Here is a 12,386-nt window from a genome sequence, read left to right on the forward strand (position 1 = left end):
TAATTATTCATATTTGATAAGTTTTACTGGACGCTGGTATATACAGTACGGATGATTCTTCTACTTTCAAATTCATTCTACCACAAAATCCCATCTCCAAAAAAAAGGTCGTTTCGTGACCACGAAAAAGGAAACATAGCTAATAATTTATCAGCAAATTGAAAGACGACAGAGGCGTGTAAGACATCATCAATATTAATAATAATAATAATAATAATAATAATAATAATAATAATAATAATAATAATAATAATAATTAGTATTATGATGATGATCATCATTATTCTTATAACTGTTAAATATTAGTATCACCGTTATAATTATTAATTATTTTATATCATCATTATTATTATTGTTATTATTATCATTATTATTATTAATATAACAATAAAATGTATTACGATAATGATGTATTATTATTGTTATCATTCTTCTTCTTCTTCTTCTACTTCTTCTTCTTCTTCTCATTATTATTATTATTATTATTATTATTATTATTATTATTATTATTATTATTATTATTATTACTTAACACCCACCCCTCTCCAGAATTCACGCGCCAACAACCCCCTTTATTCCCAAGACTCATCCCCCTCACCCGGGCATATATATAACTTTCGTGGAGTCTAAAGCACCGATTAACCCAAATAACCTGATGGACCGAGCTGATTAACCCGCTGGACCCGGCGCGGCCACGGCTGTCGATGGAATCTGCCACGGAAAAGATATTAATGAAGAAGAGATGAATCAGCAGCCGTTTGCCCCAAGAGACGCGCACACACCACACCACGCCAGCCTTCCTACCTCGGACGGCTCGTCTTTGAGGAGGAGGAGGAGGAGGAGGAGGAAGAAGGGGTTGGGGAAGTGGGAGGAGCAAGAGGAGGAGGAGAAGGGGGCGGAGGAGGGAGGAGGAGGAGGAGGAGGAGGAGGAGGAGGAGGAGGAGGAGGAGGAGGAGGAGGAGGAGGGAGAATGGGTTGAGAAGGAGGAGGAGGAGAAGGGGCTGGGGGGAAGGGGGAGGAGGAGGAGGAAGAGGATTAGGAGGATGGGGAGGGAGAAGGGGTTGGGGAGGAGGAGGGAGGAAGAGGATTAGGAGGATGGGGAGGGAGGAGGGGTTGGGAAGGAGGAGGAGGAGGAGGAGGAGGAGGAGGAGGAGGAGGAGGGAGAATGGGTTGAGGAGGAGGAATTGAAGTCGGGTCGTTTGGTCTGGTCACTGAATGAGGAAGTGACTGGGATTTATTCCCAGATATAAAGAAAAATGTTAAAAATAAAAAAATAATAATAATAATAATAATAATAATAATAATAATAATAATAATAATAATAATAATAATAATAATAATAATAATAATAGTCCTCTCTTCAGCAACAGGCATCATTATAAAAATGATTTTACCAGTTGGGAAGCATTACATGCACAGGATGTAAAACAAACTCGTCGACCTGGCTTATTTACATATCAAAATAGACCTCCAATTATTTACAAACTTACATGTAAGCTTCATTTCCATCGTGTCATACTTTGGTTCGTCTTTCATCAGATGCCATGTGTACCATAAACCACCGACAATTTCTGAAAGCACCAACATCACGTTTATTGCTTCCAGTTTTTCATAATATTGATATTTAATTTCACTGACATTACTTAGTGTTCTTAATACTTTATTTAGTTGTCGAAGTTCTTTACACTTTCAACAATAAAATTTCTTGATAAAAATTAGTCATTTACGTAAAAAAGAATTTCGCAGGTGAAAATCGAAAAAATTAAAAAAAAAAAAAAAACATATTATAGCGGAACCGCAAAAAAAAAATTATTTAGCCAAATCAAACTTTTCGAAGGAACTACTATAATCGTTTCGCAACCACGTACGAATTGTGCAAAAAGAAAGGAAAGAAATAAATTTCTGTTTTGTAAAGAAGAAAATGAGAATGATAACTTTGAAATTAAATAACTCTGACCAACTTGCTTATAACCTACATGACAAGAAGTTTAGCGTTTACACATATTCAAATCCACAAACCAAAAATCAAATACTCGAATGCTTGCGTTACAAGCACAAAGCAAAAAAAAAACGCACGTGTTTGCATTACAAGCACAAAGCAAAAACAAAAATCAAATACGCGAATGTTTGCGTTACAAGCACAAAGCAAAAACAAAAATCAAATACGCGAATGTTTGCGTTACAAGCACAAAGCGAAAACAAAAATACGAGTGTTTGCGTTACAAGCACAAAGCAAAAACAAAAATCAAATATGCGAATGTCTGCATTACAAACACAAAACAAAAATCAAACACGCGAATGTTTGCGTGATAAGCAAAAAACAAAAAATCAAATACGCGAATGCTTGCGTTACAAGCACAACGCCAAAAAAAAAAAAATTCAAATACGCGAATGTTTGCATTACAAGCACAAAGCAAAAACAAAAATCAAACACGTAAATTTTAGCCAGTACGGACAGAAAGCAATACATAACAAACACGCCGATGTTTGCGGATGCAAGCACAGAAGCGATACGTGACTGCATGTAATGGGGCAATAAGACAACTACAACTTATCTCTTAATTTATTCATGAACGAGCTTTTGAGTAAGGAAAAGACCCATTACGCGGTGCAGGAAGAATTCAATGCGCTGCCGAAAACGCTTTTAAAAAAGAAGCGATGATTATTATGAAAATGATAACGGGAGGAAAAGCATTGTTAATGGTGAGAAGATTTAGTACATGACTCATTGCATTTGAAAAGATAATGTTCTGACTTCATTCGTGATTCTGTGTTTTGTTTTTCACTGTCAGGTTCATGTATGTATTTGCGATTTTATATGTGGAGCGATGTATTAGAGAGAGAGAGAGAGAGAGAGAGAGAGAGAGAGAGAGAGAGAGAGAGAGAGAGAGAGAGAGAGAGAGTTACAAAAACCTTCTGATAGTTAAATGTACTTGATTTATATATATATATATATATATATATATATATATATATATATAATATATATATATATATATATATATATATATATATATATATATGTATGTATATATACATACAGTATATATATGTAAAAATATAAAATATAAATATATATATATATAGAGAGGAGAGGGAGAGGAGGAGAGAGAGAGAGAGAGAGAGAGAGAGAGAGAGAGAGAGGGAGAAATGACAAGATCTAAGGCAATATAGGTAAATGTACTTTTGATTTATATATATATATATATATATATATATATATATATATATATATATATATATATACAGAGAGACAGAATAAATATTTATATATACAGTATATATATATATATATATATATATATATATATATATATATATGAGAGAGAGAGAGAGATAAAGTACACTATTTATTTAATTTTAAAATGAATATCATACATTGAAATAAAAATGCAAAAGCATCATCTGAAATCTGCCAATAGTGCAGTAGACAGCCTGAAGACAACACAGAGAGAGAGAGAGAGAGAGAGAGAGAGAGAGAGAGAGAGAGAGAGAGAGAATGAACTAGAAAACTTAAGGAAATACAGACTCAACCTGAAGACCAAAATTAACAATAATAATAATAATAATAATAATAATAATAATAATAATAATAATAATAATAATAATAACAACTTCTACCCACGACACGACATAACACCAACGCAAGAGAAAGCTCGCCACTGAAAGGAGAAGGAGAGGGGGGGAAGAAAACAAGCAACGTCCGAAACAAAACAAAAAAAAAAAAAGAGGAAAAGGTGTACGTAGATGAAGGAGAGAGAAACTGATGATGAAAGGGGAAAAGGCTGATTGGAAAGAAGGGGAAACAGACAGAAACGAAGGGGAACCACCAATAAGAACGGGAGAATGATGAAGGAAGATGAGAGAAAAGACGTGTTATAGGGAGACAAAGGGAACTTTTTTTCCTCTCTCTTTTTTTTTTTAATCTTTTTATTTCCTTCTTTCACTCTTGTTTGGGTAGGGAAAAGTGAACTTTGTGATTACATGTTGCAATACGCGTTTATAAATGCTGTCTATTTGTGTATCTGTATGTAAGACAACTTGGATATGTTATATTATATTATATATGTATGTATAATATACTTATATATATATATGTGTATATATATATATGTGTATATATATATATATATATATATGTGTGTGTGTGTGTGTGTGTGTGTGTACATATGTGTATATATATGTATGTGTGTGTATTACTAAAACGTTTGTGATATTAATAACATTAAGAACAAAATTTTCCTTTGTTCCTTTTACTTACAAATTTAATACCAAAAATCTAATTTTATATATATATACTATATATACTGTATATATATATATATATATATATATATATATATATATATATATATATATATATATATATATATATATGTGTGTGTGTGTGTGTGTGTGTGTATGTATTACTAAAAACGTTTTGTGATAATAATAATATTAAGACCAAAATCTTCCTTTCTTCCTTTTGCGTAAAAATTTAATGCCAAAAAATATAATTTTACCAAGAAAATGTACATTAATGAAACGCTTAAAATTTAGCCATCACTTAAACTCTGTTATTGTACTTTTGTCCACCTTTACGTGAACTGACACAGTCCCGTTTCTCGTCAGTGTAAATGAGACTGAAACGTCCGGTATACTGTATCTGCATCTGTACTGGATCTGACGAGAAAATTAGCGTAAGAATCATGACATAGAATACTTTTTCATTTTTCTGTAAAAAGAAAACCATTGTTCCGTCTTTGTCTGCCCGTCCGCACTTTTTCCTGTCGGCATTTTCTCTGTCCGCCCTCAGATCTTAAAAACTACTGAGGCTAGAGAACTGCAAATTGGTATGTTGATCATCCACCCTCCAGTCATCAAACGTACCAAATTGCAGCCCTCTAGCCTCAGCAGTTTATATTTTATTTAAGGTTAAAGTTAGCCATAATCGTGCTTCTGGCAACGATATAGGACAGGCAACCATCGGGGCGTGGTTAAAGTTTCATGGGCCGCAGCTAATACAGCATTATACCGAGACCACCGAAAGACGGCTCTGTTTTCGGCGGCCTGGATTATACGCTGTACAGAAAACTCGATTGCGCCGAAGAAACTTCGGCGCATCTTTTGCTTGTTTATCTTACTAGACGGCAAAGAATAGCTGCCACCTGACGCATTATTCACTAAAGACCATTCAACCAAGTTTGGGATTTGGGGTTTTTTCCTGTGTATGTATACATGATACATGAAGGCATAAAATGCATTTATAAACCCAAATAATAAAAACTGGAGTATGTTTGTTATTAACAGCTACCTGGGCATCCCAAAAAAAAAAAAAAAAAAGGATTAGGGGTATGGGGTCAATTTAGTCTCTCTAACCTAACTTGTTGATGTTATGTAATGGTGACTATCGATTCTGCATGCTAATGTACTTCCGGACCGGTAACATTCAATCATATGGAATGCTGGAATTTGCGGATCCAAGTTTCTTAAACGAATTTTTCCGTTGAAATTTCTTTTTGGGAGAAAAACCTACGACTCACGTTTAATTAATAAATTCAAATAACCTGATCAACTAAAATTTTTCGGGAGGCAAACTTTTCCGAGTAAAAAATTTCATAAGCATGTTAAAAAAAAACGTTTAAAAAAACAAAAAAAAAAACAAGTAAATAATGCGTTGAAGTTTCTTCGGCACAGTCGAGTTTTCTGTACAACGTATAATCAAGGCCACTGAAAACAGATTATCTTCCGTGGTCTCGGCATAATGTTGTACGAGCTGGCCCATGAAACGTTAACAAGGCCCTGTGCAGGCAAAATCCCAGACGTTACCAGACGCACGGATTATGTCTAACTTAACTCTGAAATAATATAGCAGAATTATTAGTGTTAGAGGTGGCTGCAAATGTGGTAGGTTTGATAACTGGAGGGTGGATGATCAACATACCAATTTGCAGCCCTAGCCTCAGTAGTTTTAAGATCTGGGGCGGACAGACAAAGTGCGGACGGACAGAAAGCTCGGCAACAACAGTTTTCTTACAGAAACTGGAAAAAGGAAACCGCTCAGTTCGAGAGATAAAACCCAGAAAAACTGTAATTCAGTCATTCGAAGGAAAATAATTCCATTAATCTCTACCAAATTAAAACTCACCGCAAGCCAGTCAGGAGAGAACCCAAAGGAGAGAGAGAGAAAAAAATACAAAAAACAAAAATTATTAACGAAATTCCATTAAAAGCAGTAGAGACTGTCTAATAGAGAAAGTCAACTTAAAAACAAAAATTTTGTCTTAGAGTAACTCGAGTTTCAGCAGAATCAGGCCACTGAAACGTACCATCTTCATGGTGGTCCGGCATAATGGTATGAGCTGCGGCGCATGAGAGTTCCCAACTACGGCTCGGTGGTGGCCTGTCCTATATCGTTACTGATGCAAGATTATGGCTAACTTTAACCTAAATAAGATAAATATTGAGGTTGTGAGGGCTGCAATTTGGTATGTTTGATGATTGGAGGGTGGCTGATCAACATACCAATTTGCAACCCTCTAGCCTCAGTAGTTCTTAAGATCTGAGGGTGGACGGTCAGACAAAGCCGGCACAACAGTTTTCTTTTACAGAAAACTAAAGAAAGGAAAGACATCAAGCCTGAAAATATGAACAACTAAATTTACAAAAAGTTGAAAGAAGTAACTATACAACTACGAAAAATCAAACTTCCTACCACGAAACGAAACAAACGCAAAGCGTAGAAATAAAAAAAGGGGGTGGGGGATGGGGGCAAAAGACGCATATAACAAAAACATCAATTTATTGCGAATCATGATTTTGTCAGCAGATCTCTCTCTCTCTCTCTCTCTCTCTCTCTCTCTCAGGTATATGGGGACATTTCCCATTGAAATTATATTAGGGTTATGGAAATTGTATGAAGGTGGTCGTGGTCGGGGTTGTGTGTGTATGGTGTATGTACGTGTGTGTGTGTGTGTGTGTCCTCTGTCTGTCTCTCCGTCCAGCTGGGATGAGGGGAGTGACGAGGGGAAAAGAGGTGCGAGAAAAGCAGGTGTATCAAAGGGGAGACAGGCTGAGGGGAGCGAGGCCTACTCGCAAAGAGAGAGAGAGAGAGAGAGAGAGAGGAAGGAAGGGGGACTTGAGATTGCTGTAATTCAAAACACTTATTTAGCAAGTTAATTAAAACAGGTAGAGACAAGAGGGAGCCATTACTTAAGAGGACGACTGAACCTGTTACGAAAATAGTGCGACAGGTGACACCTGTCAGTCGAGCGGATTTTGTTGACTGTAACCTAAAACAAGCTGGCTTAATGTTAAGACTATAACAGTTAGTGATCCGAACAATTACTTTCTTTAAATCGTAAGAAACAAACTGTTAATCGGAATCCTACAATGAAATTAAATAAAAGTGTAGAGACAAAACACACACACACACACACACACACACACACACACATACCACATACATATATATATATATATATATATATATATATATATATATATATATATATATTCGTCTACTAACATCACAAGCGCCGTATTCCCCTTTGAATCTAATGGCGCCAGAAGGATGCGTCTTGCCATTTCTCAACCAGGCTTTAGGGATGAGGTTGCTAGCCTCACGCCCTTTATCTTCACCTCAGCAGACACTGAAACCCATCTGTGGTAAGGTGGCAGTTATGCCCGGGGCGTTCCAAGGCCCTTAGAAAGTAAGCCTAGCACTACACCCTCAATTAACCCATTTTGATTAACTGCACCTAAAGGTGGGCGCAGGGGTGCAGAAGAACCCTAACTAAAATAAAAGTATGCGACTCTGATCTGCTGTAATTAACAGGATCTATTTACTGTAATCAACAGAACTGATTTAATGTAATCGACAAACCTATCTCCTGTCATCAACAGAACTGGTCTACCAAAATCAACGGAACTGATCTACTATAATCAACAGAATTATTTAATGCAATCAACAGAATTTATTTATCGTAATCAACAGAACTGACTTACTGTAAACAACAGAATTTATTTACTGTAATCAACAGAACTAATTTAATGTAAACAAACTTATTTACTGTCTTCAACAGAATTATTTACTGTAATCAACGGAATTATTTACTGTAATCAACAGAATTCATTTATTGTAATTAACAGAATTGACTCACTGTAAACAACAGAATTTATTTACTGTACTCAACAGAACTGATTTACTGTAATCAACAGACTTGATTTAATGAAATCAACAGAATTTATTTACTGTAATCATCAGAACTGAATAACTAGTTATAAGCAACAGACTTTATTTACAGTCATCAACAGAACTGACTGACTGTAATCAACAAACTCTATTTACTGAACCCTCAAGGAACAGTGAGGCGAATTTCGCTGGAAAATAATTAACCTGTTGCAGAGGACACAAGCTTTTGATACACCGCGTCTGGAAAGAAAGAGGTGTCATGCGCATGCGTAAAAGAGAAATATTGACATTACGTAAAATATTTATTATAGTGTGTCTGTGAAGACATGCCGTGCGCATGCGTAAAAAGAAAAAATGAAAGTTGCGCAAAATATATATTCCAATGTGTATGAGAAGGCATGTAGTGCGCATGCGTATGAAGAAAAAAATGAAAGCTACGCTAAATATACATCCCAATGTGTATGTTAAGACATGCAATGGGCATGCGTAATAAATGGAAATTGCGCAAAATACATATTCCAATGTGTATGTGAAGACATGCCGTGCGCATGCGTATAAAGAAAAAAAATGAAAGTTACGCAAAATATATATATATTCCAATGCGTATGTGACGACATGCTGTGCGCATGCGTATAAAGAATGACAAATTAAAGTTACGCAAAATATATATTCCAATGTGTATGTGAAGACATGCCGTGCGCGTGCGTATGAAGAAAAAAAATTAAAGTTACGCAAAATATGTAGTCTAATGCATATGTGAAGACATATCGCGCGCATGCGTATGAAGAAAAAAATTAATATTACGCAAAATATACACAAATGTATATGGTGAAGGACACATCAGCATGTATGAAGAAAAAAAAAATTACAGTTACGCGAAATATATATTCCAATGTATAAGTGAAGACATACCGTGCGCATGCGTATGAAGAAAAAAAAATGAAAGTTACGCAAAATATACATTTAAATCATTCTCATAGGAGAACATAGCAAATGTGATTAGGCTTAAGAAACGTCCTTTACCATTTCCGAATTGCAGTTTGATTAACATATCATGACAATGAAAAATCATTGGCTCTGTATCCTAATCAGTTACTGCCGCAGTGTGGGGTCTGCGGTGGGAGGATGGAACCAACATTCTTTGGAGGCTTGAATTTCGAGTCAACGGCCGCTTTGATGTGCTTGTTCCATGTGAATAGGTTTCATCTACCGAAATAATAATAATAATAATAATAATAATAATAATAATAATAATAATAATAATAATAATAACAGTTTATCTAAAATGATTAGGTCACAATTAATTATTATATGCGATTTATAAGGGAAAACATATCTCGATATAAAATCGTAAAAAAATTATATAGATGACGTGCACAAAGTATATATTCTTGCAAATACTCCCACAGATTTATAAATAAAAATAAAAGTGAAATTTATCCCCTACTTCTACCATTTTCGTTCACTTTGGTAGCTAAAGAAATAAGTTTACATACATACATACATACATACATACATACATACATACATATACAGAGATACGGTATATATATTTATATGTATATATATACATATATATACACAGTATGTATACATAAACAGACACACACATATATATATATGTGTGTGTGTGTATGTATATATACATATAGAAATAAATAAATATACATACATACATATATATACATATATAATATGTCAGAAGACACAATGACCTCCCAACGTCACATACACCAGACTCCTAAGGTCTGTTACAAACGTCAGTTGTCTTAATTTACCTTCTCGAGGTAAAACTAACCGTACGCTAATTCCTACATCTTTGATCCGGGCCTGAGACCGCCACCTATTTTTACACACTCTCTTGACATAATTCTGTAAAGTTCAATTAAAAAAAAATTATCAACACTTTACCTTAGAAAATTCACGACGCAGCATCTCGCCTACGAAGAGAGGACCTGAAGAAGGGAGACAGTGATGAAGAGATGTATATAAGGAAATATAGAATGGCAAATAAGAAATGAAGGAATAAATTAGTGAAATACTGAATATTTTTCCTCTTTGTTTATTTAAGTCGTATGTTAATTTTTGGGATCAAAGACGATAATGTTTTTTGTCGCACTGGAACAATATGCATACATACATACATACATTCAAACAGACACACACACACATATATATATACATATATATATGTATTGTGTTCTGTGTATAAATACATACAAAATATACACACACACACATACATACATAGGTGTGTGTGCGTAAGTGGATACGAATGTACGCTTATAAACGAGCCCAGTGAGAGAGAGAGAGAGAGAGAGAGAGAGAGAGAGAGAGAGAGAGAGAGAGAGAGAGAGAGAATATGACAGCCGAGAGATTGTTGCAGTTAATTGCTTATTGATCGCATTTCGGGTACAGAAGCCGAGCAGCCGGGGGAGGGAAGAAAAGTCTCAGGCGAAGAAGATTGGAAGGGACGCAGAAGGAAGAGGAGAAGGAGAAGGAGAAGGAAGGAGAAGGAAGAGGAGAAGGAGAAGGAAGAAGAAAAGGAAGAAAAGGAGAAGGAAAAGAAGAAGGAAAATGAAAATGAGAAAAAGGAGGAGGAGGAATACAAGAAGGAGGAGACGAGGAGAACTAGGAGGAAGAGGAAAAGGAGGAAGAGGAGGAGGAGGAGGAGGAGTAGAATGGGAAGACGAGGAGGATGAAGAAACTGATGAGGAGGGAGAGAAAGAACAAAAGGAGAAGGAGGAGGAGAGGGAGGAGGAAGAGGAGGAGAAGGAGGAGAAGAAGGACAACGAGAAGAGGAAGAGAGGAGAAGTGGAGAAAATGGAGGAAAGTGAAACGACAGGACAGATGGAGAAAGAAGAAGCAGATAACCCTCGAGATGAAGAGTATAGGGAAGGACTGTTAGAGGAGATGGAATACTGGGATCTGATAGGAAGTTGTAAATGTATGAATAGAAACATATTATTATTACATACATATTATTATATTATTATTATTATTATTATTATTATTATTATTATTATTATTACAAAATGTACAAACGCTCATATTGGTTAATTCTAAAAGTGACAGAAGGAAAGCAGAGTTAATACATAGCAAAGAGACTGTATGAAAACTAGAATGAATCATCATACGTACATACATGTATAAACACAAACACACATATATACTGTATAAAAGGGTGCCATTCTCAGACCCTTTTCTTAAATGAATCTGTATATACATATATTATATACATATATATATATATATATGTATGTGTGTATGTATATACTTACACATATATACATATATATACCACGTGTGTGTGTCTACGTAAAACACGATCTCTAAATAAGAAAATTATCAAGGAAAACCTTACATACACGAATGACGACAACGAAATAATCACACAAATCGGAACAACCACAATTCCCATTCCCCTTACCATCAAATCAAAGCATATCCACCTCCCTCATTTCCATCCTCCCCCTCCTCCTCCTCCTCCTCCACAAAAAAAAAAAAAATAACCAACCACGAGTCAACCCTCACCCTCAGGTTATATCCACCAGTCAAGTCAAATATTCACCGCAATAAAAAAAAAAAAGAAGTCACATAACCGGAAAGAATAAATATTCCATAAATATTCCGCCCACCGTGAAGGTGGCTGGCTGACGGCTGATGCGCGCTGACAGCGGATGACGGCGAATGATAATGCCCGACAAAGGCTGACGTCGGGCGACATGTGCCCGACATCTGTACGACACGCCAGGAGACAGAATCGCCCCGCCGAAGGACTCCTTGCAAAAACATGCGACACTCGAATTAAGATGTAAGGAATAAACAATACCAAAAGCAATAGGCAATGTTCCCAAAATGGAGGAGGAGAGGAGGAGGAGAGGAGGAGGAGGAGGAGGAGGAGTAGGGAGGGAGGAGGAGGTGGTGGTGTGGAGAGGGGGAGGAGGTGTGTAAGGGGTAGTGGGTAGGGAGGAGTGAGGAGGGAGGAGGAGTGAGGGGAGGAGGAGGGGTGGTAAGGGGATGAGGAGGGAAGAGGAAAGAGAGGAGGTGGTGGTAAGGGTGAGGAGAGGAGGAGAGAGCAGAAATGACTGTATATCGAGTGCATTTGGGAGTGGAAGACCAACGATGCGCACCGTGGGCCTTAAGACAACAATAACAATAACTCCTATTCTGCAATAACAAATAACTCTTATTCTGCAATAACAAATCAATG

The 12,386-nt window shown here is 36.2% G+C and overlaps 1 protein-coding gene across 1 annotated transcript in view; it reads left to right on the top strand.

The window, feature by feature from the left end:
- Positions 1–12,127, top strand: part of LOC136849425 (cilia- and flagella-associated protein 251-like) — an 18,944-nt gene extending 6,817 nt beyond the window's left edge. The window contains exons 2-3 of the mRNA XM_067122776.1: positions 10,592–11,114; positions 12,012–12,127. Coding sequence (XP_066978877.1) covers positions 10,592–11,114; positions 12,012–12,127 — 639 coding nt within the window. The remainder of the gene's footprint in view (positions 1–10,591; positions 11,115–12,011) is intronic.
- Positions 12,128–12,386: the final 259 nt, after the last annotated feature.

The sequence above is a fragment of the Macrobrachium rosenbergii genome, chromosome 21 (assembly GCF_040412425.1).
Source record: "Macrobrachium rosenbergii isolate ZJJX-2024 chromosome 21, ASM4041242v1, whole genome shotgun sequence".
Classification (NCBI taxonomy): domain Eukaryota; kingdom Metazoa; phylum Arthropoda; class Malacostraca; order Decapoda; family Palaemonidae; genus Macrobrachium; species Macrobrachium rosenbergii.